Raw genomic sequence first — 24169 nt, forward strand, 5'->3', positions numbered from 1 at the left:
ACTCCTAGGGTGTTGAAAGTTCATGGAGAAATATGTTTGACAGCTTGTGTTTGTATGTTGTATTTTGTATGTGTTTTTTTTGTTTTGTTTATGGTATATGTTTGTGTATTCTCAGGCACCGTCTCAGTGAACGACTCCATTGACGTTTGCAAACATTTCACCAACCTGTGTCTGAATGGACGCTGCATTCCCACACCCACCAGCTACCGCTGCGAATGTAACATGGGCTACAGGCAGGATGTCCGTGGGGAGTGTATCGGTAAGAAACACACACACACATGCAAACATTCTGCAGTGTATACACACGGACATTAAAGTTTACTCAACTCTCACTGATTTCCCTGAGACACACAGGCAGAAACAATGTGACAGTGCCACAGTTAATTACATGCACTGCACTGCCATCTTCTGCCCACTTAAGGAACTATTTACAAGTGCTGCAGGTTATGCTGCATGTTTGCTAGAATCACCAGTATGAAACCACTTAGAATGTGCATGAGGCTCATAGCTTTCAGTATTTAGATCCATTAACATTTGACAGTCAGAGTCATAGATGCACAGTAACGGGATAGAACATATTTCTTCCTTTCCTCCTCTCAATTCCATGTGTGCTCTCTCTTCCTGTCTTCAGATGTGGATGAGTGTGTGAGTAACCCGTGTATCAATGGAGACTGTGTCAACACACCTGGATCGTACCACTGCAAGTGTCACGAGGGCTACCAGGGAACCCCGACCAAACAAGCCTGCAATGGTACGCTCCGGCCGTCAACTTATCCCAGAGAAAATGTGCTTTCATGCAATGTACTTTATATGTCTGTAATCAGTTCCCCAAAATGTTTCTTCCATGTTAATTTAGCAGTCATGTATCACTGAAGTGGTACAAAGTCATTCACACAGCTTAGTATGTTTGGTGGCTGATAGAATGAACTCTATTTTCCATGAACTCATTTTCACTCTTCCTTCTCTCCTCTCCTCAGATATTGATGAGTGCATTGTGAACGGAGTGATGTGTCGTAACGGGCGTTGTGTCAACACGGAGGGAAGCTTTCAGTGCATCTGCAATGCTGGCTTTGAGCTCACTCCTGACGGGAAGAACTGCATTGGTAAGGAATCAACACACAAAATACCGACAGGCAGACAGTCTCATTCACTGTGATTATTCCAGTTGGAGACACAGTACATGAGGTAAAGGGATACAGTCATTTTGTGTTGGCAGCTGACCCTAATCCCCCTCCTGTCCCCCTCCAGACCACGATGAGTGTGCCACCACCAACATGTGTCTCAACGGCATGTGTATCAATGAGGACGGCAGCTTTAAGTGTATCTGCAAGCCCGGCTTCGCCCTGGCACCTAACGGACGCTACTGCACTGGTATGTGTGACTGCCAAATAGGTTGCCTCAAAGAGTTTTGACAGACTTGCCGTTGTTTGAAAATCTCCAGATGGTCTCTTGGACTAATCTTAAGGGACACATCAAAGGACTGAAATTGACTTTTAAGCTGTTATTCTGCAAAAGTATTTACTACAATGTATAAATATTTTTCTTGTGTTTTATGAAGGTTGCCGCTCGTGAGTTCGTTGTGAACTCTCAAGATCAGTGAAAATGTCATCATCATTCATCATTCATTCATTGAATTGAATAGCCTGAGATGGTTGAGATCAGATTTTATAGACAATCAATTTCTTGTACCGACCATATGTTAAGCAACTAGAATCATGAAAAAACATGTGGATAGTTAATATAGAGAACATCACTATCCATGAAACTGACTCGCTAGGAAAATGCTAACTTTCGCATAATTACAACTTTAAAGTCATTTATGGTGGAATAATCCTTTAAATTAATGATCCAATTAATAGAACACTGTTAATTAAATAAACCATTACGTTATCACATCTGCCTCATCGATTAAACAGAAATTGACAAGTGCCTTATAAATGATCTGCCCTCACTTCCCCAGACATCGATGAGTGCCTGACGCCTGGCATCTGTATGAACGGCCGCTGTATAAACTCCGAGGGCTCGTTCCGCTGCGAGTGCCCACCCGGCCTGGCTATCGACGTGGACGGGAGAGTGTGTGTGGACACGCACATGAGGACCACCTGCTACGGCGCCATAAAGATGGGCACGTGTTCGCGGCCGTTCCCCGGCGCAGTGACCAAGTCAGAGTGTTGCTGCGCCAATCCTGAACATGGCTTCGGAGAGCCTTGCCAACCCTGCCCCGCCCGAAACTCAGGTAACTTTGGCTAGATGTGTACTATTTGTTTGAATATAGTGATGGTTCTTTTTTTTTACTGGAACTAAGAGCTGACAATGCTTTGCATTAGGTAAAAGTAATTCCCCTTTTTAAGTCGCTATTGAGAAAAACTGAATGTCCAACTCATCATTTAAGTGTGACTAACAGGTGTGTGTATTTTTTTTCCCCCATGTATCTTCTAGCTGAGTTCCAGGCTGTGTGCAGCAGTGGCATCGGCATCACAGCTGATGGCAGAGGTGAGAAATATGTTCTTCATGTTGGTGAATGTTCCTACAGTGTTGTTATGGAACACTGTCATGTCACTAATATTTCATAACAGCTGCAGAATAACGCTGTAGTATGTAACCCTTCTTCCCCTAGATATCAATGAGTGCGCCCTGGACCCGGACATCTGTCAGAATGGCATGTGTGAGAACCTGCGAGGAAGCTACCGTTGCATTTGTAACATCGGCTACGAGTCCGACTCCAGTGGCAAGACCTGTGTTGGTGAGTCTGCTAGGGACTGTGTGCATCTATATACTTGATAACAGTCTGGTTTTAAAGGAGCAGTATATCCCTACTAGCAAAGTTAGCTATTTTCCTGTCTTAACTAAATTATTCTTCTAACTGTGAGGGGTATTAGCAGTTTGACTCATGGTGGTCCGCCATTTCACACCAAGAATAACATTTTGGTTTTAAACTGTATGAAACCCATTCCCTTCATAATTGTTTTCCTGCTGCTATAGTAATGAAGCAACAATGAATGATCATGATCCATTAGCGCCTTCTCTCTCTCTCTCGCTCTCCTCCCTGCAGACATCAATGAGTGTCTGGTGAACCGTCTGCTGTGTGACAACGGTCTGTGCAGGAACACCCCCGGCTCCTACACCTGCTCCTGTCCCAAGGGCTTCGTCTTCAAACCCGACTCTGAGACGTGCGAAGGTGAGCATGCACATACACACACACATTCTCTCTCTCTCTCTCTCACACACTCACGCTGTTTCACATGCACAAATTAGGTCCTTTTTGCCCGTTTTCAAGGTCATTACGAGTTGACATTATTACCAGATGTGCTGCAGTTTATTTCCAGTAAACATGTGGCTCAAGGAACGGAGACATGCATACTGTTGTGTTTCTAACTGCCAAATGATGATGATGATGATCCATTTAAAACAGCCTCTCAGCCCTGACCCGAGGTGTGTGTTTGTGCGTACGTATGTTTTAGATATCAACGAGTGCGAGTCCAGCCCATGTGTCAACGGAGTGTGCCGTAACGTGGCCGGGTCCTTCAACTGCGAGTGCTCCCACGGCAGCAAGCTGGACTCCACTAACACCATCTGCGTGGGTAAGACATGACACCGGGCCGCCCTCCCAAATGCCTGACACAAATTAGAACAGCACCGTGGGGTCCTAAGAAGAGCTTGTGTGAGATGACGATCTTTTACCCTAATCATTTTAATCAAGCTTTATTCCTCAGTATTATAAATAAACACTGATGTCGCTCAGGTTTTGAGAAGCGATCCAGAGACATTATCATCTTCAGATGTTCGGCAAACTGACATGCACGGATGATTCATTAGATAAATATTTGCATGCATGGCCTTGATTCACATGGAGATTGTTTTACCGTATAGAGATCCTCGAAGATTCAAAATGACATATGGTATTTGTTTAAGAACTTTACTAAGGTTAAAAATTTCACTTGTTTGGAGGTTTGTCAGGTTTGGTAAATCATTCAGAGCCATCTATATGCTAATATAGAATACAGATGTTATTGTAACCGGACTGGAGTATGAGTCATTAAATAAATACTCATACATACTGTATGAGCTGGCTCTGTCTGAGGCCTAGAAATTCCTCTGGTTTGGTTCATTTCTGTTTTATGTTTAAAGCTCATCACTCAGTGGAAAAAAGAGAGAGTAAATTGCGGTCTTGTGTTTGGGTGGCCCTGTGGTTTGGGAGAAAAGGTGTCACTGTTATGACTATACACTCACTCAGTCCATTAGGAATGCAATAGCAGTGGATTAAACTTAATGATGCATGGGCCTTACTCAGCTCAGCCTCCCGCCCACAGACAGATTATTGTTGTACTAAAGGAAGTTGTAGGCGACATGTTGATGTCGCCTACTGATATCTCAGTATTTCTCAATCTTTGCTCCTCCTTCTTCGCCTCCTACAGACAGTATGAAGGGTACGTGCTGGCTGAACATCCAAGATGGCCGCTGCGAGGTCAACATCAACGGAGCTACGCTGAAGTCTGAGTGTTGTTCCACACTGGGAGCCGCCTGGGGCAGCCCCTGTGAACGCTGCGAGATTGGTCAGTCCACACACACAAACAGATACATACATACATACATACATACATACATACATATATACATGTGTATGAAATTATTTCATGCATACAATGTTTTTATTAGATCTCTGACTCTCCTCATCTCTCTGCAGACACTGCCTGCTCTCGAGGATTTGCTCGTATGAAGGGCCTCAACTGTGAAGGTAAGAACTTGATGACATCAGAGCACATGAGCAGTAACAGTCAGCTGTGACGGACCAATGGTGTTCCCTTCACCCAACACTGAGTCCCATAAAGTCATTTTTGTCCTTTTTGTCCCTTTAATGTGCCTTAATGTTCTCCCTGCAGACTTCAGTTGAGTGCAAGATTGTGTGCATGTATGTGTGTGTTCCACCTTGTCATCATGGTTCTCATAATGTCCTCCTCCCTGCAGACATTAATGAGTGTGAGGTGTTCCCTGGAGTGTGTACAAATGGCCGCTGTGTGAACACCCAGGGCTCCTTCCGCTGTGAGTGCGCCGAGGGTCTCACCTTGGACGGGAGCGGACGCACATGTGTTGGTAAGAGGACAACACAACAAAAAAATGAGCTCATATCAGCCGATTCCAATGGAAAATGGAATTGGCTGGACTCTCTTCTGGACTCTCTTCTTGATTAGCTTGACCCTTAGATTGCGTAAGTGTGTGTTCCTCCATTCTTTCACCACTTACCTCCGATCTCCCCATTCCTAGACGTGCGTAGCGAGCAGTGCTACATGAAGTGGCATGAGGATGAGTGTGGTCAGCCGTTGCCAGGGCGATACCGGGTGGACATGTGCTGCTGCTCAGTGGGCGCTGCCTGGGGTATCGACTGTGAGGAGTGTCCCAAGCCAGACACGGCCGAGTACAGGTCCATCTGCCCCCGAGGGCCCGGCTTCGCCAACAGAGGAGACATTCTGACTGGCAGGCCCTTCTACAAAGGTAGGACAGAAGATCAAGTTTGTGAAGAAACAGAAAAATAAGCCTCTTTGCTCCTGTCATAGTCATACATAGATTATGTAAATCTTTATAATTTGTCCACATAATAGTTTTTTGCATGTGAGTCCATGCAAATTGAGATTGCGCCCAGACCAACACCAACTCACCCAAATTATTGTAGCGTATAGAAGATCTTTTGAAAGGTGGTGTAAAGACTTTGTAAAAATAGATCAAATGAATGTGCAAATATACTTCCCTAGATGTTGGTGAGTGTAATGTATTCCAGGATCTGTGTAATATGGGTATTAATGCTGTATGTCTTTCTCCCCAGATGTGAATGAGTGTAAGGTCTTCCAGGGTCTCTGTACTCACGGAACTTGCCGGAATACCATCGGCAGCTTCAAGTGTCGCTGCAGCAGCGGCTTCGCTCTGACCGCCGAGGAGAGGAATTGCACAGGTATGGAAGGGAAGAGGGAGAGGAAGAGAGAAAGAAGAGGGAGTTGAAATTTATTTGATAAGTTTCTGTCCCCATTTGTAATTCCCTATTCATTCCAAATACTCATTATGTGACCTTAGAATGAAGTATGACTCTCCCACACACTTGATGAACTGCCCTCATGAAGCATCCTCTTTTGTATATCTTTGTGTTTCAGACATTGACGAGTGCCGTATCTCCCCGGACCTGTGTGGCCACGGCACCTGTGTCAACACACCTGGCAGCTTTGAGTGCGAGTGCTTTGAGGGCTACGAGAGCGGCTTCATGATGATGAAGAACTGCATGGGTAAGTCTGGAACACACACACAGAATCTCTTATTGTACACACATGGACACACACACATTCACACACACAAATACGCAGTAACAAACGATGCACTCTGAACTCTGTAACCTCCATGTCATGAAATCACAGTCCGTTTTGACAGCTCACCTACTCTTTCCACTCCTTCCATGCCTCCCTTCTTTGCTTTCACATTCCTGTTTTCATCCTCTTCTTTTGCATCTTTCCTCTTCTTTCCTCCGTCCCTCCCTTCCTCTCTGCTGACAGACATTGATGAGTGTGAGAGGAACCCCCTGTTGTGTCGTGGAGGAACCTGTCTGAACACAGAAGGGAGTTACGATTGTGAATGTCCCCCCGGACATGCGCTCAGCACCGATGGATCTGCCTGTGAAGGTGGGTCATACATCACTGGCACACACACACACTCACACACACAAATACACCGACACTGGGTGTTATACATCATCCTCAGCTCATCTGGAATCCATTTTAAAAGCTAGACCAGTAACATTAATAAGCTCTTGGAAAGGTAGTTTCACACAGTAAAGCTTACTGCTCTTATTAGAGGTTTATTATGGAGACTCTTGACGCCAAAGTCAGCTCAACGTTTAGCAAGATAATGTTAAAATCTTGAGGTATATGTTAATAAACCTAATCTCCACCCGAGGAATGAATATTAGTTTTCATTACCCTGAGGTACATTATACATTGCATCGCATATTATGCATAATGTGCTATACTGTGCTATAAAAACATAGCTCTGATTGTTTGTGTGTCCTCCCAGATGTGAATGAGTGCCAGCTGAGTGACAACCTGTGTAAGAACGGCCACTGCGTCAACATCGTGGGAACCTACCAGTGTTCCTGCGACACGGGCTACCAGGCCACACCAGACCGGCAGGGCTGCGTTGGTGAGCGGGACATAATATATCCGAAAAATATACACTGAAATATGAATTTGAAGTGCACGTCAGACGCTGGACGGTTCATGTTTTATGTTTATGTGATGTTTGATATCAACGTTTTAATGCATCCTTGTGCATCCTTTTTGACTTATTTGCATTGTGTTGCTGTCACTTGTGTTTTTTTCTTTTTAAGGTTAGTGACTATTGGATTGACAAAAAGTGACTTTATCTGAATGCCTAAATTGTAATTGTAATCTCTCCTTGCAGATATTGATGAGTGCACCATTATGAACGGAGGCTGTGACACCCACTGCACCAACTCGGAGGGCAGCTACGAGTGCAGCTGTAGTGAAGGCTACGCTCTCATGCCTGACCTCAGGACCTGCGCAGGTAATCAAACAGGATATATCATTGTCATATAAATTTGCATGGATATTTCAATCAACTCCGTACCTAGAAATGAGGTTCACATTAAATCAAAAAGTGTGCCATTATGTTACATTGTGACAGATCACAATAAGAAAAGACTCTAAGGTATTTGTGACTTTATTCTGTATGCAGTACAGTGTTAATATCTATAACACAATAACTTCTATTTCTGTGGTATTGTTCAGATATTGATGAGTGTGAGGAGAGCCCAGACATCTGTGATGGAGGCCAGTGCACCAACATCCCTGGAGAATACCGCTGTCTGTGTTACGATGGCTTCATGGCTTCCATGGACATGAGGACCTGCATCGGTGAGAGGAAAAACAATGACTTACTATCTTTCTCCTTTATTTTATAGTTGTCTGTCTGTCTTTCTATCTCTCTCTCTCTCCTTCTTTCTCTCTGTCTCTTTTTGTTCTTTATGGGGTTTTTTCTCCGCCTCATTCATATATTCATTCAGTCTCTCTGAGTTCATCTGTTTTTCTTCTCGTCTGGGTATCTATGGGATGTGCTCTGTCAGTCTCATTTTCTGTCACTCTGGTCTCCAAGGCCAGAACATTCACATATTGTCTGTGACTGTCCGTCCCATGTCTCTCCAGATGTGAATGAGTGTGACTTGAACCCAAACATCTGTCTCCACGGCGACTGCGAGAACACCAAAGGCTCCTTCATCTGCCACTGTCAGCTGGGATACTTTGTCAAGAAGGGCTCCACGGGCTGCACGGGTACGCACACACACACACACGCACACGCACACACATACACACACACACACACACACACCAGGGGCTGAGCTGTCACTGAGAGGTCCTGGCCTCTGTGTGTCCATATCTGTGCCAGCGGTTGAGAGAGACGGTTCATCCATGCATACATAGGAGCCCTTGGTCTAGATGTTTGGACCTGATCATTTATTTATGGCATACAGTATCTGGAGACTCAGCCACCAGCCCCACTGCTAACACAATTAAAAACTCTCTGCTTGGCAAGCATAGCTAGTTCACTGCAGTTTATAAATGACTAATTATATCCTATCAAGATTTATAGTTTAAAGTGTAGATGGGAAAAAGCTTTTCACAACTTTCACATCTCACTGCATGTCATAAATACAGGAGCATTTCGGTCCAACAGACAGTGAAACCATGAAATCTTCACACACTGTCATTTCTTGCAAAGACCTCCATCAGTCAGATGCAGAATAAAAGCCAATCCCATGATTTAGATTTCTGGGAAAGGCTACCCTATTGTTTATATTTGGACCACAATTGGGCGTTTAACTTCTTTTGTTTTATGTTGCCAGTGAAAACAATCAGTACAAAAGTCTGTGTTACTCTCTGTTAATTGGATAATGGATTCTCCCTCCAGATATTGATGAGTGTGAGATCGGGGCTCATAACTGCGACATGCACGCTGCCTGCGTCAACGTTCCTGGAAGCTTTAAATGCCGCTGCCGAGACGGCTGGGTGGGAGACGGCATCAAGTGTGTGGGTGAGTACACACAGCAGTGGTTTGATGTGTAGACCAGATAGTTTTATATTGTGGGACCAGTTTAACAGGTAAAATAAAGGACCAAAAACGTCTCTTGTGCCCATGAATATTTAGTGTTTTGCTTATTTTAAGTTATTTTCTTACACTTTTTTTCTCTCTCTCTCTATAGACCAGGATGAATGCTCTGCAGAGGATCACAACTGCAACCCCAACGCAGACTGTGTCAACACACCGGGATCCTACCGCTGCACATGCAAGGAGGGCTTCAATGGAGATGGCTTCTCCTGCTCAGGTAAAGACAGCAGACACACACACACACGTCACTGAAATGCTGATGAATACTGGCTCTTCTGCATGTGCAGTGGGCTTCATGCATGCAGAATTGATAGAATTCACTGAATCCACTCTCTTACAACCCACGCCTCCATTCTGTTTCAGATATGGATGAGTGTGCGGACAACGTGAACCTGTGTGAGAACGGCCAGTGTCTGAACGCTCCGGGTGGCTACCGCTGCGAGTGCGAGATGGGCTTCACTCCTACAGAGGACAGCAAGGCCTGTCAAGGTACCGTACTCACTACCCACCACACCTGTTCAGTGGTAGGGGAAACTCTGGGATAGATTAGGCCTTTAATGAAGAATTAATTTACAAAAAAACAGAATTGAACTGAAATAAGCAAATCATGCAAAGCAAATAAAATTTAATTGCAGGTTTTACAGACTGTTTTTATGTAGCTGTGGTCAGGGAGGAAACTCCATGGATGACATAGACCGGTTGATATCTGATATTCAATAAAAGACCAATATCGGCCCAAAAGTTCAGCAAGCCAATATATTAGTCTAACCCTAGTAGATACTGTACATGCAATGAGAAAATACTGAATTTCTCAATATTTCTATTTTATCTACTTCTGAGTAGATCTTTTTTTTCCTCTTTTCTTTCTCTCTTGTTTACAGGAAGTGTAATTAACATTTTTCCCTCTCTGTCCCCTTTGCCCCAGACATTGATGAGTGTAATTTCCAGAACATCTGTGTGTTTGGAACGTGCCAGAACCTTCCAGGGATGTTCCGCTGTGTGTGTGACGACGGCTACGAACTGGACCGCAGCGGAGGAAACTGCACCGGTCAGTATACGACCTCTGTGGCTGTAGTCACTTAGCGCAGAAATATTACAGACTACAGCAGGCATGACTACGTTTCACTGACGATGATACATTCATGCACCATAGCATTTCTTTGAATTAGATGACATCTAAGCGGAGAACAATGTCATTAACTGAGACAGCTATTGAATGATCGCAGTAAATCAGAAGAATGTGACTTCCCAGTACTACCTTGAGTGAGTCCATGTCATTCATATTATGTTTTATTTGGGCCATAACTGACACTATGCCAACTATCATATATTCACGTTGCAGTTTGGCAACCATTAGGTATCTACTTTAGCCATCCGTTTAGCCCCTTCATTTCTCAATCTCTCTACAGCTCACCTTCAAATGTGCACCCTCAGCTAGTTTGTGGCATAAACAAGAGTCACTTGCGTGAATAATGATAGTAGAAAAAGTATCTCTCCTTTCTCCTTTCACAGCAGCCTATATGAGCTAATGGGTTCATCTAGCTCAGAATATGTCTGTGTGTGTGTGTGTGTGTTTGAGCTTGTGTGTTTCATTACATACTGCAGACGTCAACGAGTGTGCAGACCCAGTGAACTGCATCAACGGGCTGTGTGTGAACACCCCAGGGAGCTACCTGTGTAACTGCCCACCTGACTTTGAGCTCAACCCCACCGGAGTCGGCTGCGTGGGTGAGTGGCACTGAGAACTGGCAGGTTTAAGTCTATGGCAAGGGTGAGGTGAGCCAAGCCCTTAATAAATAAGCAAAACAGGTTTTAAGTAAGAAAGAAATATAATCAAGTAAACATTTCGTCCCCCATGAATGATGCAGGCACGCTTTGGGCCAATCAGTAACATGATGCATCATCCCTGCACTAGTGTTATCACATTTATGTTTAGAATTTTGACCTTTCATTAAAGCGCCTTCATTAGTCCAATCAGTGTAATTTGTAAAGTGTGTAGCAAGTTTTGTGTAAATTGGACATTAATTAATTAATCCAAATTTCGAAAATTTGACCGTAAATTAAAGTTTAATTTTAAAGTAAAATTAAAGAGTGTAAATGGCCTAAGTCAAAGTTTGAAATTTTGACCTTTAATTATAGCTTCCCCATCAGGCTGATCAGAATATTTTTTTAAACACAAGAACACAGAGCCAAGATCTATCATCCCTCCAAGCGTTGTCAAAATCGGACCAGTGGTGTCTGAGATATCACATATGAGTTAAAAGCATTTCATCATATGAGGGACAATAAGCCAAAGCGCTGCTCATTTCATTAACTCACTCACACACAATCCTGTCAGATAAAATGGAAAACTTCACATATTGACGAGTAAACGTGTTTCTATCTCAGATACCCGCGTTGGCAACTGTTTCCTGGATACGCTGGCCCGTGGCGACGGAGGAATCTCCTGCAGTGCGGAGATCGGAGTGGGCGTGACCAGAGCCTCCTGTTGCTGCTCCCTGGGAGGAGCCTGGGGAAACCCCTGTGAACTCTGCCCCGCCCCCAACTCCAGTATGTACTACAGTGCTTTGACTGATCGATTGAGTATAGCATTTACCGCAAATTGTGCATCCACATGCTATTCTATTCTATAGCCTTGTCTTGCTGAGACACAATCATCTGTCTTAGCAAAAAAAAGGCTATAGTTGTACTTTTCATAGCCTTGCTGAAAGCTAAAGTAACAGTCACATACGTCTTGGTCTTGTCTGTAGCGGAATACAAGACTCTTTGCCCTGGAGGAGAGGGATTCAGACCCAACCCCATCACTGTTATCCTGGAAGGTGAGTCATCCATCTCTCTCTTTATTTGCCAGTTCTGCTTTTATTCAACATCAGCAACTGCAACTACAGCTTGTGCAGCATCAACACGTTGAAACTGTAGTTTTGCCTTGTACTGTATATCAGAATTTACAATCTAAGTCAGTGCATTAAGTGACACTAGAAGCTGTCACATCAGTCTAACTATGGACCCATCAATGATCCTCTCTGTCTGCCCCAGATATCGATGAGTGCCAGGAGCTGCCGGGCCTGTGCCAGGGTGGAAACTGTGTTAACACCTTTGGCAGCTTCCAGTGTGAATGCCCAGCAGGCTACTATCTCAATGAGGAGACTCGCATCTGTGAGGGTAAGGACTGAAAGAGAAACTTAATTGAATAACTTCATTATATTCTATTTAAGTCATTCTTATTCGCCAAGCTGTATTGACTCACAAATCCATTCTCTTAATCTTTTGGTCTTCCATTCATGTCGTATGGATCACCTGTAATATTATATTAGTATCTGTCATCATATCTTGTGTCTTTTCTTTTTCTGTGCAGATATTGATGAGTGCACAACCCACATTGGGATCTGTGGGCCTGGTACCTGCTACAACACTCTGGGCAACTACACCTGTGTGTGTCCACCTGAGTACATGCAGGTCAATGGAGGAAATAACTGCATGGGTGAGTCTCTCTGATGAGAAAATGAGACTTAATAAATATATTCTCATCCTGTTACTCAAAATACGTAATTTAAATCATTATAAACATGTTTAAATAACAATTTTCAAAGCCAAACTCATTTTATTATCTGCATGACAGCTTTCAGTTTGAGGATTGAGTTAGATTGACTTTTCTTACTCCTTGTAATGCAGACATGAGGAAGAGTGTGTGTTACCGTAACTTCAACGACACGTGTGAGAACGAGCTGTCCTTCAACATGACCAAGAAGATGTGCTGCTGCGCCTACAATGTGGGCAAAGCCTGGAACAAGCCCTGTGAGGCCTGTCCCACACCGGCCACCTGTGAGTGTCAATACCAACTTTCAAATACCAACACAATGCAACCACTCTTCCAATCAATATACACTGGAACACATACGTATACATTTTTATCATAATTCTCAAAACATGTTATTTGATGCCATTGGCTCTCTGCTCTCCTGCCTGTTTCAGCTGAGTACCAGTTACTGTGTGGTAACCAGGCTCCTGGCTTCATCATCGACATCCACACTGGAAAACCAATTGGTAAGTTCATCTAAGGTCTAAGTTTCTAATCAGAGGTCATACCTCAGTACTGACCTGTAAAACATGACTTGGTTTTGATGCTGTGGCTCATGTAACCATTAGCGTCTTTCAGTGTAGGATTTGACTACATACTATTTTCTAGATTGCATTATAACATTCATTCATTATATCAATCTCTGACTGGTTGTTTTGTGCAGATATTGATGAGTGCAGGGAGATCCCTGGTATCTGTGCCAATGGAGTGTGTATCAACCAGATAGGAAGCTTCCGCTGTGAATGTCCCATGGGTTTCAGCTACAACAACATACTGCTCATCTGTGAAGGTAAGACTCAGGCCTCAAATACACTTTTTCTCTCTGTCAATTTTCCTCTCTGTGCGACAGGGGATCATCACGATATCAAGCTGTGAAATATGAAATATCTTCATTTTTTTTACTTACATCATTATGAGACAATAGTGCAAATATCCAGGCAAATATGCATATCCTGTTTCCTTTCTCTCTCTCTCTCTCTCTCTCTCTCTCTCTCTCTTTCTCGCTCTCTCTCTCTCTCTCTCTCTCTCTCTCACACCCCCACACTTCTCTCAAACAGTTACTGTCTTAAGTACAAACACTTACTGCCATTTCCACACTAATGTAAACACAGACACAATTGCGCACACACACACACACAGACACACACACACACATACACTCACATATACACACAAACACGCACATACACACACATATACACATCACCCATGCACATAAATACAGTCACACTCACTCATTCACTGGCAGGGAGGCAGTTTTACAAGCACTCCACTCAGTGGAGTTAATGCTGCCCTTTCCCACATGAATTATCCCCTTGTAAAGACAAGTATATTGGCTCTGTATGGGAGCCCGCAGTCGCCTGCCAGGGCCTTCAATCACCCAGAGGCAGCGACTGGCTGTACTGAACCAGAGCCAAGATGGCGCCGTTGTGTTTGCTGTCCTGCTGCCCACTCTGTAAGCTACATCACAGCCTGCTCCCACCAGACAGTTATAGAGTCTGTGATTGATGTCCACTGTTTCTCCCTTTCTTCTTCCCTCTCAGATATTGATGAGTGTAACAGTGGGGACAACCTGTGCCAACGCAACGCCAACTGTATCAACATTCCGGGCAGCTACCGCTGCGAATGCTCGCCCGGCTTCAAACTGTCCCCCAGCGGGGCCTGCGTGGGTGAGTCCGGCCTCTCTGACAGGCCTAGCTGGGCTTTACCATCTCAGAACAACAGGGGGGTGGACAGGTAGATTTAGTGTGTTGGTGGTGTAAGGAAAGTGTAACACAGTGGTTTCCCCTGTGGAGGGTAAACTGTTAGAGTTTACCTTTATGGGTCAGTGGGAAAGCACACTGAGATGATGCAGAGTGTGTTGAAGGGCTGCTATGTGTTATTTGCCTCTGGTAGGTTCATTTACATTGGACTTCGATGAAACACATTTACAGAGAGACTGTAAATAAAGTGTGATTAATGTAATATACTGCATATACTGTATAATATGTTAATCCTCTTTCCATCTATCTCTCTTTGCCTGTTGTTGTCTGTCTGCATGCCTGTCTGTCCGTCTGTCTGTCTGTCTGTCTGTCTCTCTCTCTCTCTCTCTCTCTCTCACTCTCTCTCCCTCTCTCTCTCTCTGTCTCTCTCTCTCTCTCTCTCTCTCTCTCTCTCTCTCTCTCTCAGACCGTAATGAGTGCCAGGAGATTCCTAATGTGTGTAGCCATGGAGAGTGTATTGACACCCAGGGAAGCTACCGCTGTCTCTGCCACAACGGCTTCAAGGCTACTGCTGACCAGACCATGTGCCTGGGTGAGAGGGACAGTCTACAACTAAACTCATACACACAACACTGTGCCTCATATGGTTGGATGGTCGCTACAACCACTATACAACTGCCTGACTCTTCCAGTGTTTAACCCGCTCTCAATACTGTTCTATGTGTGTATTTCAGATATTGATGAGTGTGACAGACAGCCGTGTGGTAACGGTACCTGTAAAAACACGGTGGGATCCTACAACTGTCTGTGCTTCCCCGGCTTCGAGCTCACACACAACAACGACTGCATGGGTACGTTCCTCCGGATCATGATGTACTGCCATACAAAAACACACAGCTGTTACGAGTTTCTATGTTTTAAAGGTTGAAGTCATGACTAGGGTTTAGAGTTCATGTCAACAAAAAATCTTCTATCCATTTCTGTGCCAGTAAAACGTTTGGCCAGACAGAAGAGTAGTTTTTCTTAGTCTTACCGCTCCTTGGCTTTGTAGGTAAGTATATCAGACTATATTTAAAATGTTATCATTGAACCATAACTGAGTAACTAAGGCAGTTATACACAACACAGGTTTTTCAGAAATTCTCGATGCCAGGAAAAATATGAATAATATTTCTGCCCCTGTGTCTCACTTTGTTTTCTGTTGCTGGCAGTGTTGCCCATGTGCGCTGCCCAGAATCAAAGGTGTGTTTGGAGACGCTTAATCCTCTGATTGCGTGTGTTTTCCATGCAGACATCGATGAGTGCAGCGCCCTCCAGGGCCAAGTGTGTAGGAACGGACAGTGTATCAACGGGCTGGGCTCCTTCCAGTGTCTCTGCCAGGAAGGCTATGAGAATACTCCAGATGGAAAGAACTGTGTCGGTAAGTGAGTGATTACATGTACAGGGATACTGTTATGAGGGTGGGGTATTGATGCTATTTTTGTCACTGTCTCTGTCTATGTCTCTCCCTCTCTTTCTCTTCTGACTCTCACACACACAAACACACACTCGCTGACTTTTACGTTGTCCCCTTTCTCCGTAGATATCAATGAGTGTGTGAGTCTGCCCGGCACTTGTTCTCCGGGAACCTGCCAGAACCTGGACGGTTCCTTCCGATGCATCTGCCCTCCTGGATACGAGGTGCAAAACGACCAGTGTATAGGTAAGACACACACACACACACACACACACACACAATGATATGCACACACTACACTCTATGTCTTCCATACATACTCAAACCCACCTGTTCAAACAGCTAGTCCTGATACACACCTACACTTTAACATCAGGGTGTCTGAGACTTCAGTGACCCAGCCATCTGGTCTAACACACACACACACACACACACTCCTTGCATACACTCACCTCCCTCCTCCCTCCCCTCTCTTTCTCTCCCCTCCCAGATATCAACGAGTGTGAGGTGGAGCCTAACATCTGCCAGTTTGGCACATGCACCAACACCCCCGGCAGCTTCCAGTGTATCTGCCAGCCCGGCTTTGTTCTCTCCGACAACGGACGCCGCTGCTTCGGTGAGAGAAACTGTACAAAACGTTAACGTTAGGCCACAGCAGAGAGCGTTGATGAGCTGCTGTGTGAATTATTTCTTCCTGAGCGTAGAGATCTGAGATATTTTATCCTCCTCGCTAAGGTGGAGAAAGAGGTTTTGTTTTAAAAACGTAACAGCACTTGCCTTTGTGTGTCACATGGATAATAGATCAATTACTGTCCGTCCACAGTAGAACAGAGGAATACTGCATCTACTGAAACTTTCTTGCTTGCTTTCTTATGGCAGACACCAGAGAGAGTTTCTGTTTCACCAAGTTTGAGGCGGGGAAATGCTCCGTCCCCAAAGCCTTCAACACCACCAAGGCCAAGTGCTGCTGCAGCAAGATGCCTGGCGAGGGCTGGGGGCTTCCCTGTGAGCTGTGCCCCCGAGAGAGCGAGGGTGAGTCACACACACACACACACACACACACACTGAACTGTGATTTAGACATACACATACACACTAGTAAAAACTGCAGATTAACACAGCCAAACTGTTGTTGTTCTGTTTCCAGCTGCTTTTGACAGTCTGTGCCCGTACGGACATGGAGCCCTGCCTGGCCTGGGCGACGCCCGTGAAGGTGAGCGCTACAACTTCAATCTAATCCCGTGAATTAATCTTGAATCTGATGTAAATGTGCCACATAGTAGAGATCTGTAAACATGTTTGGAAAAAATCCCTCTTTCTCTCTCTCTCCCTCTAGATATGAATGAGTGTCTGGACAACCCAGGCATCTGTCAGAACGGAATCTGTATCAACACAGACGGGTCGTTCCGCTGCGAGTGTCCCTTCGGATACAACCTGGATTACACTGGAGTCAACTGTATCGGTGAGACGGCCTCTCCTGTTTAGTCCATCTTGAAGTAATAATCTATTTCAAAAGAAATAGAACTGATACACAATAGTGATTCAACCTATACCCAGTTCATGAAAGCTTTTACATTTGCTGTTCTAAACACCCGGTGTCTGGTAGGTCTTTCCTGGGAAAAATCCTCTGGCGCACAGAAAGTGATGTATTTTACATTTCCAGCAGCAGCAACAGTGGTTTGTTTGGAATAAATGGTAGAACTTGGTAATTAGCATAAGCAGCGATAGCCACCATGGCTGCACAGACAAAGAAAAGAGTGGCATCACCAGAAACTCAAACTATATAAACAAAAAATTCAAGGACAGCAATGAGCGCTTAGTACCAAAGATATGACCAAAATCAGAAACAGTATCAGTGTCAGAGACAGTAACAGTATAAAAACAGTATTTAGCGGATTACCACTTTAAGCTTGGATGTTATTTTCCCAGAAGCAGAGCTTGTCTTTTTCTGCATTGCCGCTTGCCCTGTTTTTGGGCGAACACTTAAGGAAGCTAATGACTGCTTTTAAAATCTAAGGCATAAATATTGCAGTGGTTTAATGACCTAATCCATCTATCTCCTCCCCACAGACACTGATGAGTGCTCCATAGGAAACCCGTGTGGAAATGGAACCTGCACCAACGTGGTGGGAGGCTTCGAGTGTTCGTGCCAGGAGGGCTTCGAACCCGGACCCATGATGACCTGTGAAGGTCAGTCATACACACACTCACACTCACACACACTTCCACAAGTAAATTTATTTTATGCATCATTTCACAGTAAATCTAACTACCCTCTCTCTCTCTCCAGACATCAATGAGTGCTCCCAGAACCCCCTGCTGTGCGCTTTCCGTTGTGTCAACACCTTCGGTTCCTACGAGTGCATGTGTCCTTCTGGCTACGTGCTGCGGGACGACCAGCGCATGTGCAGAGGTGAGGGGGATACACTTTTAGTTTGACTCCTGCTATCTCTGCTTTCACCTCTCTCTTTCCTTGCAGTATATTATTTTATTATCATCAGTGAAACGGGACTAGCAAAAGAAATCTCGTCTTCCGTTTTGTTAGTTGTGGTTGTTTTACGTGTCGGTCTTGTCTCACTGTCCCCCACCAGACCAGGATGAGTGTTCGGAGGGTCTGGATGACTGTGACTCCAAGGGAATGACCTGCAAGAACCTGATCGGTACCTTCATGTGTATCTGCCCGCCTGGCATGCAGCGCAGACCGGACGGAGAGGGATGTATGGGTGAGTGAAAGTGTTTTAAACTAGAGGGAGAGTTTCCCCTCAGTCCCCACACAATACGTGCTGCTGCTATGATTTCTGATTACTCCATTTATCCTCCCCTTCATCCTCCCTTCCTTTGTTCTGTACACTGGCAGACCTGAATGAGTGCCGTGCCAAGCCTGGCATCTGTAAGAACGGGCGCTGCGTCAACACAGTGGGAAGCTACCGCTGCGAGTGCAACGACGGCTTCGAACCCAGCTCCACTGGAACTGAGTGTATTGGTAAGATCACCGCTGCTGAGCAACATATTGTCGCTGTCGGTGTGTAACTCCAATTTTGGTGATTTTCATGTTTTAATTTTAATTGAAAGATTACATGCTCCTCTTTGGGCTGAGAAAATTCTACAACCCTTAGGTTTATGAAGCCATTTTAAAACTGATTAAACTCAAAATTACATGGCTGTCAAGCAGAAAACAAGGCTGTTTTTCTTAGTTACTGAAAACTTGACATTTTGGAGGTGTGACTGCATTTTCACCCGACAACAGCGACATCCACACAACAAATGTACACACACACACACACCCACACACACATACATCCACACATTTACCTGACCACAGATGTGCACTTCAAATTAAGCACATGGAAATACCCTACAATCATGAAGTTTGTAAACTTATCATGAAGCTTATATGCTTTTGTAAAATTTCCCTATTCTTTCCATAGTAAATAGTAGATATAATATATTTAAGTAAGCAGTCGTGCTGTACTGCTAGTAACATTTATAAGTAACATCTGTAAGTAACTGTGTGTAACATCCATATATGCAATATATGTGATCATTTAATCCATACTCTGTCCCCATATTCTTCACCCATTCCACCCATACTTAACGTGTTCATATTGTCAGCAGCATATGTTTGTATAATCTCACAGTGGTTTATACTGTATGTTATTGCTTATTTTACTTTCTATTTTTGTGCTTATATCCTATTTTCTTCTTTCCCTGCTGAATCCTGTTACTTTTGCTGTAATTTCCCCACGAGGATGAATAAAGTTTCATCTTATCTTAATTTCTTTATATTTTCACAAAAAAAGAGTACAGACAGAAGGAACCGGTGTTTCTCTTGGCAGCTCATTTGTATCCGTTTACACTTTTGTACCAATTCATTCAAACACTCCTCCTCTCCCCTCTTCATCCTCTCCTCCAGACAACCGACAGGGCTTCTGTTTCATCGAGGTTCTGCAGACTATGTGCCAGCAGTCGTCCACCAACAGGAACAGTGTGACCAAGTCTGAGTGCTGCTGTAACACCGGCCGCGGCTGGGGGCCGCAGTGTGAGCTGTGCCCGCTGCCTGGCACCGTGCAGTACAAGAAGATGTGCCCGCTGGGGCCCGGATACACCACCGACGGCAGAGGTGAGAGGCTCAGTAATAATACTAAATGATAGTATAATGTAGTGTATACTGTAAAAAATAATGAGGCTATCTCCATAGGTGTGGGGGCAGTGAGATGAGTGATATATAAATACAGTTTTTTTCTTTTGAAGTTGAATTTCTATGGTTCAGAGCAAATGGACCTTCCAAAATAACTCTTGTCACTTTAAAGTTATTGACTCTCTTAAAGGGGCTTAATGAGACTAAGAGCTCTTCAGTGAGTTACGTGTTTGGCAGTGTGAGTGTCTGTCTAGTCCAGTTCGCTTTTTTAAATGTCTTTACTCTTCCAGACATCAACGAGTGCCAGGTGATGCCCGATATGTGTAAGAACGGCCAGTGCATCAACACCATCGGATCCTTCCGCTGCCACTGTAACGTCGGCTACAAGACCGACTTCACCGGAACATCCTGTGTCGGTAAGGATGATTTCAGTCCTGCTAATGCTGCAGTTTGTTTTATTACATATTGACATGTGTAATTGATCAATACTGGAGTACTTCCAATGCAACATTTTGATTGTGGTGTTATTATTATTATTAGTAGTAGCAGTAGTAGTAGTATTGTTGTTGTTGTCCTGGAGTTTTTGTGTCCCCTGGGCTAAATGCTGTTTCATGATGTATTCCAGATATGGATGAGTGCGCCCAGTCTCCGAAGCCCTGTAACTTCCTCTGTAAAAACACAGAGGGCAGCTACCTCTGCTCCTGCCCCAGAGGATACACCCTGCAGCCAGACGGAAAGACCTGCAAAGGTGGGTGCACTGACTCTGAATCTGTTTGGACCTTTGTCAAAACTGAACTCAGATATTGGCTCTTGTGCATCTCATCTAACATCCTAAGAAGTATGAGATGTTCCATAAGGTTCCATGAGAGGTTATTAGATCATATTTTTTTGTTATCTGTTCGAGTAATCCTGCTGCTTTAAATACCCAAATGGTCTGTGTTCTGTGTTTTGCTCTCATGTCATTTTTAAAAACCTGCTTCATGGCTTTGTGGCTTCATCCCTGTATACAGTTCTGGTTTCGTGGTATTAAAGTGCTTTCCTCCCCCCCCCCCAGATCTGGACGAGTGTTCAACCAAGCAGCATAACTGCCAGTTCCTCTGTGTCAACACCATCGGAGGCTTCACCTGCAAGTGTCCTCCCGGCTTCACCCAGCACCAGACTGCCTGCATCGGTGAGTAGAGGACAGGAGTAGACCAGCATGGCACCCTGCTTCACCTAGCGGGAGGTGGATGGAGGAAATAAAATGAAATTAAAGGTGACATTTGACTGCAAACCTCCTACCTGCTAACAAGCAAGCAAGGTTGTGTAGTGAGTTGGGAGACTTTCAGTTCCTTCAGTTCCAGGGTTCAAAACCCCATGACAAAAAGCATCTGCACTTCTGAAGTGTCCATGAGCAAGACGCTGGATCCCTCCAGGTGGCGCTGTTCTGTAGCCGAATGTGACCTCTGACCTCAAGGGATGAAATGAGGAAAATAAAGTCATGTTTAGTGAAGTAAACCTGCAGCTGGGTTTTGAGTGAAATGATCAGGATAAAAACAATGTAGCTCTCACTGTGTTTAAAATGGACTGCAGGTAAACTAAGAAATACAACTGGTTTTAAAAGAAGATGCTGTTGTTTGATTAAACCCTTAATGATCTGTTTCTCCACTCCCCCACAGACAACAACGAGTGTACGGCCCAGAACAGTATGTGCGGTTCGCGGGCCTCCTGCATCAACACGCCTGGAAGCTTCAACTGTGAATGCTCCAAAGGTTTCTCCCTGGACACCACAGGCGTGGAGTGTGAGGGTAAGCAGACCCAAACCTGCAGCAGGGATGTTACAGGTTCATGTTTAGAGAGGCAGGTGTCTCACCGAGGGTCAGTTCAAATCCCAAAACCTGCTGGGAACATCTGAGTCTTGGGAAGCGCTCTGTTGAGGTGCTCATGAGCAAGGCACTACGCCCTCAGTTGCTCCAGTGAAGCTGCCCAGTAGAAGATTGTGGTTGATGTGTGAATGTGTGTAACTGTTTAAAGTCACAATGACATGAAAAATGACTTATTCACCTTTTACCTTTTTCACCTAATTTTCCATGTCATGATATACACCTATTTTAAAATAAATGCCTAATAATGTCAAAATCCCATTACTTTTACTTTCTCGAAAACAGTGTATCTTATAGTAGTATAATAATATAACACATACTGTACCAGTAGGCATACATAAAAAATCCCCAAAAAACTATAATAGCATCACATATTATTTAACAATCCTGCCCCTCCACCCTTCCCATCAAATAAAACTACCTTTCTCCCCCTAAAGGATATTACATTGGTTTAAACTTTTGAATGATCCCTTCATGCATTATGTCCCAATATCCTGTTTCAACAAGAAATACATTGAATTATGGAAGCAAGATGCTTTCAAAATGATGTTTCATTGTGACTTTGTGACAAACCCTGATAACTAAAGGTGTGAAAAGTGTTTCCAATAAAATCAGTTGTTTTTTCTTCACTTTGTGAGAGATTTTGTAGCGATTTAATGGGTTAAAGGTGGCATTCACATTATCAGAGAACGTTAACAGTCTCTATTTTAATTTCCCCCAGATGTGGACGAGTGCAGCAGCAACCACCGCTGTCAGCACGGCTGTCAGAACATGCTGGGAGGTTTCCGCTGCGGCTGTCCACAGGGCTACGTCCAGCACTACCAGTGGAACCAGTGTGTGGGTGAGTTAACACTGACTCAGACTGTCTATGTTTCTCATAATAACAGTAATAAAAGTGTAGGCACAGGGTTATACAGAGGAGCTGGGGGAATTCATCAAGATCGTGTGTCATTTTACAAGACGTTCAGTGTTTATCGTGGGGTTCAGCTCATGATATGATTTGAAATACAATCCTGGATGTGTGTGAAAATATTGTTTTTATAAAAGACATATGGTTGAAGTTAATTCAACTCTAAACATCTTTTTCTGGTTACAGTACAGTTTTAAGCAAGACTCCTGATCATATTTCTCTGTTAATCATTATTAGTGTTAAGAGGTTGTTACTTTGGCATCAAATTATGATTTTTATTTCTGACGCAGTTGGCCTTATGAGTTCATTGTTATACTGAAAGTGTAACAATGATAAGGACAAAATGAATATCATATCATATCATAATCATATTTTGACATTGATATATAGCGATATCTGTGATTATATGCTAAAATAAATAATGAAAGTGATGTTCATCGCATCTGACTACTTGGTTATATAAAGTATGTTAAAATAATATTCCGTAATTTGTTTCAGATGTCATTTTCTGAGAGATTTTGATCAGTGTTTGCTTTTTATCATTAATTTAGACAACAGAATTGTGTATCAGTATGCACAACAGGATTATTATTTCATCATGATATGAAAGACGATAAACCATAATATTGAATTATTGCCTGATCGTGATCTGTTATGTGAAAGTATTGATACATATTGAGACTGTCACTAACCTTGTGTCACCTCTTCACCCCCCCCCACCCCCACCCCACACCCCCCTGCTCTCTCTCTCTCTCGTGTCTCTCCTCCTTCTCTCCCTGCTCTCTAGATGAGAATGAGTGTCAGGGAGCGTCAGTGTGTGGCTCTGCGTCCTGCTACAACACACTGGGCAGCTACAAGTGTGTGTGTCCATCTGGCTTTGACTTTGAGCAGGGTGCCGGTGGCTGCCAGGACGTGAACGAGTGCTCCATGGGCAGCAACCCCTGCAGCTACGGCTGCTCCAACACAGATGGAGGCTACCTGTGTGGCTGTCCGGGAGGATACTACAGAGCTGGACAGGGGTGAGGCAGCACGCATGCTACATGAACTGAGTGAGGAAAGGACAGAGGGCTTGATACAGTAATCGCCGGTTATGGCTGTGAAAACACTAGACAACTTTTTGGGTAATTCTGATGGGCAACAATGCTGAAGGAGTTACTTCAACATTGTTGCTTTAACTTCTTGCACCCTGAGTTTCCCCTAGAATTTTTTTTTTCCATACTGCACAACAATGTCACATACAGTACTTGTTCCAACATTTCATTGAAGTCATGGCTGGCTTATATTTTGAAATATTCAAAGTGAAATATTCAAACCCAAGGCACTGTTTTTTTTAATGTCTGCACCATTACATCAAATGGATAAAA

The 24169-nt window shown here is 44.0% G+C and overlaps 1 protein-coding gene across 1 annotated transcript in view; it reads left to right on the plus strand.

Moving 5' to 3' along the window:
• Positions 1-24169, plus strand: part of fbn3 (fibrillin 3) — a 72615-nt gene that overhangs the window by 44561 nt on the left and 3885 nt on the right. The window contains exons 12-63 of the mRNA XM_071926033.2: positions 116-259; positions 632-751; positions 978-1103; positions 1249-1371; positions 1961-2236; positions 2440-2493; positions 2618-2743; positions 3053-3178; positions 3462-3581; positions 4416-4553; positions 4685-4735; positions 4966-5091; positions 5263-5490; positions 5819-5944; positions 6141-6269; positions 6534-6659; positions 7051-7176; positions 7438-7560; positions 7785-7910; positions 8199-8324; positions 8962-9084; positions 9254-9376; positions 9523-9648; positions 10085-10207; positions 10765-10887; positions 11548-11709; positions 11910-11978; positions 12196-12321; positions 12515-12640; positions 12832-12981; positions 13132-13203; positions 13401-13526; positions 14281-14406; positions 14906-15031; positions 15174-15290; positions 15731-15859; positions 16022-16141; positions 16386-16511; positions 16775-16927; positions 17043-17108; positions 17232-17357; positions 17966-18085; positions 18186-18308; positions 18487-18618; positions 18753-18878; positions 19809-20015; positions 20324-20449; positions 20659-20781; positions 21088-21204; positions 21692-21820; positions 22617-22736; positions 23593-23824. Of these exons, the coding sequence (XP_071782134.2) occupies positions 116-259; positions 632-751; positions 978-1103; positions 1249-1371; positions 1961-2236; positions 2440-2493; positions 2618-2743; positions 3053-3178; positions 3462-3581; positions 4416-4553; positions 4685-4735; positions 4966-5091; positions 5263-5490; positions 5819-5944; positions 6141-6269; positions 6534-6659; positions 7051-7176; positions 7438-7560; positions 7785-7910; positions 8199-8324; positions 8962-9084; positions 9254-9376; positions 9523-9648; positions 10085-10207; positions 10765-10887; positions 11548-11709; positions 11910-11978; positions 12196-12321; positions 12515-12640; positions 12832-12981; positions 13132-13203; positions 13401-13526; positions 14281-14406; positions 14906-15031; positions 15174-15290; positions 15731-15859; positions 16022-16141; positions 16386-16511; positions 16775-16927; positions 17043-17108; positions 17232-17357; positions 17966-18085; positions 18186-18308; positions 18487-18618; positions 18753-18878; positions 19809-20015; positions 20324-20449; positions 20659-20781; positions 21088-21204; positions 21692-21820; positions 22617-22736; positions 23593-23824 (6733 nt within the window). The remainder of the gene's footprint in view (positions 1-115; positions 260-631; positions 752-977; positions 1104-1248; positions 1372-1960; positions 2237-2439; positions 2494-2617; positions 2744-3052; positions 3179-3461; positions 3582-4415; positions 4554-4684; positions 4736-4965; positions 5092-5262; positions 5491-5818; positions 5945-6140; positions 6270-6533; positions 6660-7050; positions 7177-7437; positions 7561-7784; positions 7911-8198; positions 8325-8961; positions 9085-9253; positions 9377-9522; positions 9649-10084; positions 10208-10764; positions 10888-11547; positions 11710-11909; positions 11979-12195; positions 12322-12514; positions 12641-12831; positions 12982-13131; positions 13204-13400; positions 13527-14280; positions 14407-14905; positions 15032-15173; positions 15291-15730; positions 15860-16021; positions 16142-16385; positions 16512-16774; positions 16928-17042; positions 17109-17231; positions 17358-17965; positions 18086-18185; positions 18309-18486; positions 18619-18752; positions 18879-19808; positions 20016-20323; positions 20450-20658; positions 20782-21087; positions 21205-21691; positions 21821-22616; positions 22737-23592; positions 23825-24169) is intronic.

Source organism: Centroberyx gerrardi, chromosome 9, assembly GCF_048128805.1.
Source record: "Centroberyx gerrardi isolate f3 chromosome 9, fCenGer3.hap1.cur.20231027, whole genome shotgun sequence".
NCBI classification, from domain to species: domain Eukaryota; kingdom Metazoa; phylum Chordata; class Actinopteri; order Beryciformes; family Berycidae; genus Centroberyx; species Centroberyx gerrardi.